The sequence below is a fragment of the Thunnus maccoyii genome, chromosome 6 (assembly GCF_910596095.1).
Source record: "Thunnus maccoyii chromosome 6, fThuMac1.1, whole genome shotgun sequence".
NCBI classification, from domain to species: Eukaryota; Metazoa; Chordata; class Actinopteri; order Scombriformes; family Scombridae; genus Thunnus; species Thunnus maccoyii.
In genome coordinates this window covers 14,573,706-14,579,705 of record NC_056538.1, presented here as the reverse complement: position 1 = coordinate 14,579,705, position 6,000 = coordinate 14,573,706, and the positions used below count along the sequence as shown (strand labels likewise).

The following is a 6,000-nucleotide window of genomic DNA, read 5'->3' as shown; positions in this document are numbered from 1 at the left end:
AAAATACTTTTCTGGACCATTTTAAAGCCATTTTTTAAAACTGATCTCACTCAAAATTAAGCCAGAAGAATAATAAAAAATGGTAACAGTATAGTGCACACTGCCAAGGAGATATATTACTGTGCCACGAAAAGTTGAAAGAAACATTTGAGGGTGAAATCAGCATGGCAACATACAACCAAAACCTAAAAAACAGAACTATGTAACAGGATATTGATCACCAGTCTTCTTATACATTGACTAATTAGACAGGAACAAAGTCAAAATTACGTAAAGGCACTGCACAGTCACACAGGTGTTTGCATTTATGCCTGATTAGCTCAAGTTGAAGTTGGGTGGAGGTGTTGCGGGAATTTCCTGGGGTCCATGAACTAATAATACTGAGATGCTGCCGCTGATGATGATGATGAACAGATGCAACAGAACTAACAGGAGAGTGACAGAGATGTCAATCAATCACAAGTTGTACATGTTCATACAGTCTTGAGTTTGAGGTCTAATCAGGCACATAATTGAAAACACCTGTATAGGTGGACTGTAGCTGTACAGGGGGTTTAATATTTTAAGTCTGTATATGAATCTCATGTCATCTTTGCATATAACAACACACATCTCGCGCAGGATCCTCCTGTGTTTCACTATGCATTGCTCTGAATTCCTGCTGCTTCCTTATATGTACACTGGAGAAGCCATATAAGGTAGTGAGGATCTGTGTTGGACCTTGAGACCTGCGTGATAGACACACCAGAGTGAAGTGCAACATGTGGTTTATAATGAAACGCCGCCAGAGTGAACTGATAGGATCTCTGTTTTTGACGGGAGAGGAGGAAACTAGTTCAAGTCCTGTCCTGTCACAGGTACACAACAGAGTACATGTGAAGCAGGATTCAGAGGAAAGGCGGGAGCTGTGTGGAAATGCGCAGCTGAGGTGTGAAGATAAACCGTGAAAGTTGAATTTTCACCACAACACAACTTTCATTTCCACGGATGAATTAGACGCGCGCTCAATGAAGAGCAAGCATAACCTGAGGAAGAATGTTTTTTTTTCAGCGCACGAGGAGTGACGTGCCAGGATCAGCTGCTGTTTGACTGGCGCGTCTTTGTTTGTTGATGCGTCCATGTGGGGAAAGCTATAGTTGAATCTCTCTCTCTCTCTCTCTCTCTCTCTCTCTCTCTCGCGTTCTCTCTCTCTCTGCTCAGTCGTTATATCCTCGCTCACCACAGCTCAAGTATCAGTTACCGGGTCTCGACCAATCCCCGCGCGCTGTCAGAGCTCGAGAGGAGACAGCAGCGGAGAGCAGACCGGAGAGAGGCGGACACAGGCAGAGGGGAGAGACAGCGAGAGGAGCACACACCCATCCATCCATCCATCCATCCATCCATCGTCTATCCTCCGTCACCCCCTCCCAGCCCGACAGACAGACACGCAGGCGGCTGCCTCCCCCCTCTCTTCCTCCCCTCACCCGCCAGGTTCCCCCTGACTGCAGCTGTTTGGGTTAACCGGGGAGGCGCGAGGCAGGATGCGCCATGGGACAAGCGTGCGGACACGCGCTCCTCTGCCGTAGCCAGCCACCGTCCTCAGAGATGTAAGTGCAGTATGAGTATGTAATGAGTGTGTGTGTTGGGTTTGTTGTGTGTTTGTGTCCTGAAGCTTCTCGCGACTTCACACAGCGCACAAACTGAATGTCTGGAGAGGCACATGGCGCCTAGCGTTGAGCCAAATACAGACTGGTGCTGGTGTAGTAGTGTGAGTGTGACCTGCTGGGTGTCATAATATTCCCCCTGACAGCAGCAGTGAAGACCCCATGTGAACTGAGCTCACCACCAACACACTGTAACATCACTAAAATGTTCCCACAGTGTGTCCAGTACCTGCTCTACACAGAGTTTAGTGACTTTATCACGCCTTTGCATCTTCCAGGGTCTCATAATAGACTCCTCTTCCTCTAATATTACTGATGGGACAGATACATTTGCTGTGACAGCCTTCCTGATTGAATTCTCACCATGAAAATCATTATGCTGTAATGTTTTTAAAGGGCTGAGTAAGAGCAAACCACCATGTCCTCAAACACTGACCCACTCTGTTGTTGCCTTGACTATCCTGCAACACCCTCTATTGTACCACCTTCTAATAAGGCACCTTTTATAAAGGGTTTCCAAGTTGATGGTGGTTAATAAATCATTTACTAATGTTTGTTCTCAGTTATAAGAAACAAATAACAACAACTTTGGGTTGCCAGGTCTTCTGATTGTCCATTTCTGGAAAAGGGAAGCACAGAAACTGGACCAAAATCCATTTATTACCAACTTATGAAGCATTTATTAGGCTAATTAAATACTAGGATTCGCAACTGCTTCATTGCCAAAAAGAAGGATAAACATGAGCCAAAGGGATTTTTCACAACCTGCTAACCCAAATTTAGTTCCTATTAATGATTTATAACTGGTCTTTAGAGCCTTAGCACTATATTTATAAACCATAAATAAAACTGTAAGCTACAATCATAAACCTTTCATAAAGTGGCCCCCCTTTGTATCATCAGTTTTTAGTTAAACATGAAGATAAATGGTATATGCAGTTTTTCTACTTTTCAGGCTTATAAAACCCCTTGAAATCCCATTGGGTCATCTTCGAAACACATCATCAAAAATCTTAAAACAAGCTCATTCTTGACCCTCAGGCTGTTTTTTTTTTTTTCCTTTTAGTTCAAGAAAAGTTGACATTTAGGAGATTTTCATAGGACAGTAAATATACGTGCTGTAGATAATAGTTGGCTGACACAGTTATTACGCATAATAATCCAATGCAAAGTTTACACAGTTTATTATGTTTTGAGGATGTGTCAGAGAGGTGTTGACTCAACTTTATAGTGACTGTTGAGGCCATTAGTTGTGATGATGTTGTATGGTGCTGCATAATATCGTCCACCCTCTGCGTATTTGTCATTCTCAGCGGCACCTGTCTGGAGGGACGAACTTTTAAATGTCAGGGACCACACTCTGTGTTTGGTTAAATGTTAGTTCATAAACTAAAGTCCTCCTCATATTGACCAGTTTGAAATTATAGTTTGCTATGTAAACACACAGTGGCTGCTCTCATATTAAGTGACGCATCTGCTGCCGACGGAGTCGAGCGATTGTGATCAAAACGCGTGGCTGATCAAACAGCTTGTACATATACTGTACAGTGAGAATTTCCCTCTGGACATGTCTTGATGCCTATACTTTGTGATTTTTAATACTATTAGTTCCCTCCTCCTCTCTCTCATAGCAGATCATTTGTGGATAATAACATTGTGATGCCATTATACACTAGAATGCACAAAATATTCGGGACGGCTTCCTGATATCAAGTTTCAACCCCCCTTTTTTTTGCACAATCCAAAAAATCCTCCTCTAATGTGTTTTATTCCCTTGATCCCCTCCTTCATTAGTGGTTTAAATCCAATAAGGCGAATCACTGAAGGATAATGGCTCTTGTTCACCTGACCAGTGTCAGAAAAGACTAAGCTTCTTTCTTTTGGGCATTTGTTGGCCAGAATAAGAGAAAATGACCAGAGTTGTTGGGGAGTAATGAATCTGCCAGGTGGACGTCACTGATCTCTGACACACAGTTTCGTCTCAGTAGCTGATCTCACCTGCTTCCCGCAAGCTGGAGTCAGTTTGACTTACAGACTTAGCATCAATGATCACTGAAGGTCATGAGGTGTGATGCTGTCAAAAAATACATGAAAGCAGATGTCGCGGCCGCACCCATTGGGATATAAATGCTTTTGTGATTGAGCATTGATAACTGATAAAACCATTTAGGCTACCTTCCATGTTATATTTTATTCCATAATTTATAAAAATGGAAATACACTCTACAAAAAGGGTTAGTGGTGTTATCCCTGCTTTATGTTGCACTAATATCTGTTTTATCATTGTAGTGGTTTTCCATAGTCTTGGATCTTTGTATTGTAACTTTGAGAGCCTGTTATTCACCATCAGAAATATGAGCCGAGCTCTACGGTTTCAGGAATCACACACATGAATTCTGTCCAAGCTTGGATCTCCCGTTCGCTGTCTGTTTGCAGCGTTTGATGCTGAGCGCCTTCATGTGTTTTTTTTGTGTGTTCTAAACAGCCTTTTGTGGAGGACACATTCATATCCAATGCACTTTGTTTGTTTATCTGCTGTTAGCATCTTGCATCATTGTACATGTAGCAGCAAACAGGCATCGCCCCTGTAATCTGTATGTAGAGCGTGTGTGTGTTCACATGCCAGCGGGTGTGCATGTAGTGAATGGTCTTCAGCATGAAAATTTATTGCAATTCACTGGATTGACGCCAGGAAGTCAGACCCCCCCCCCCCCCCTCCACCCACCATGACCACCACACACACACACACACACACACACACACACACACACAGAGAAGTACACAGCAGCAGCAGAAGCAGCAGAGTTGTAACCCGACTCCTGATGAGTGAGCATGTGAGAGAGAGAGAGAAAGGATGCTGACATTGCACTGTGTTATCATCAGTAATGGGCTCATCAATACTAAAATATTCAGAGAGAGAGAGAGAGAGAGAGAGAGAGAGAGAAGAGGGAGATAAAGTGAAAAGCAAAGAGAAAGCAGAGAGAAATCATTGTGTGTCGTGTTTGCATGCTTTTGCACATGTTCGTGCGTGCTTCAGCAAAACATTTGGCTTCAAAGCTTTCAATTCACTGATTTATCTGCGTTTTGATTCCCCGTCTCTATTCAGGAGTCCAGAAGAAAATAACAGTCTGTAGCATAGTCACACTACAAATAGGCTGTATGTTTACATGGGAGACCAACAGTAAATAATTAATAATATTTTATTTGACTTGTTACATTATCATTAACTGTTTTACATTCATATAAACATCTGTAGAAAATAATAGAAATTGAACCACCGAAAACATCCCAAGCCACAACATTGTTCTCCAGTAAAGATGTAATCTAAGTATTGAAACATTTTTGACATATCGACACCCTTTTCCACACAGAGAATAAAATGTTACTGGCAAATCTCAAGTGTTGTGAAACTCCCTCAGCTGGATCGTTAGTACAGTGTCTAACAGACATCCAATCGCTTACTAAGCTTAAAGTTTAATTAGTGTAGCCGCTAATGGCAGATGGAGAATAAACTACATTGTTGATATATTCAGCAGTTTGAATCTTTTCATTTAAAACCTAAAACTGGGTGTTGATTGAATTCAACAGCTGTGGAGCAATGATTTTCTCTTGATTGCCAAGACTCAGTGTCCTTTGTGCTTCTGAAGAAAAACACTTGATTTCTCAAAAAGGAAGTTGAAGCATTGAGTTATCCAGGAGACTCTCTTTCTTTAACATTAAAAGATAACCTTAACTGTAAATACATAGCGAGGAACACTTACTTCTCTACTGCTCTTTAGTTTACTGTACTCACTCATTTGATTACATGAAGGCATGAGACGGTATGAAAGTTTCACGATTATCTTGGCCAAAATAATTAGGATTCACGATATTATCCCGATAATCATCATAATATGGTTACATCTCTTAAAATGGCACGAAAACATACTGGAATCACTTTACCTTATATTGTGTGAAGAAACAAATATTTTTATTGCATCACAGAGAATCAAATCAATCAAACAACGACTAGAAAGATACGGGCTCCATCCTGTGGCAATTCAAAATAAATCAGGAAATCAATATACGACTGTACGTGAGCTAGACAGCTTTTTCAAGTCATTCATGTGAGGATATACACGATTATCCCGATAATAGAAATTCTTTATCCCAATACGAGATAAAATCTTTTATTCTCCAATCTCTACTTACGTGGATTCACAATATTTTCATGCATAGTTGAGCCAACACATGCAGTAAGTGCACACATAAACACCCACATTTAAAGATGTTCAAAGTATCATTTCAAGGGTGAAATGATACTGCACTCTGTATGTCAATCTGTACAAAGGTGTGCAGTTGTACTTCTGTTTCCTTG

At 41.4% G+C, this 6,000-nt stretch overlaps 1 protein-coding gene across 2 annotated transcripts in view; it reads left to right on the top strand.

Annotated features, from left to right (window-relative positions):
• The first annotated feature begins 674 nt into the window (after positions 1-674).
• The window catches only part of LOC121898591 (cGMP-dependent 3',5'-cyclic phosphodiesterase), a 169,953-nt gene continuing 164,627 nt past the window's right edge, over positions 675-6,000 (top strand). Inside the window, exons 1-2 of one of the 2 annotated variants that reach the window (XM_042413803.1) lie at positions 675-928; positions 1,201-1,586. In XM_042413803.1, the coding sequence (XP_042269737.1) occupies positions 1,528-1,586 (59 nt within the window). In that variant the 5' untranslated portion in view covers positions 675-928; positions 1,201-1,527. Of the gene's footprint in view, positions 1,587-6,000 lie in introns of both variants that reach the window. The other variant, XM_042413802.1, reaches the window with a different exon arrangement.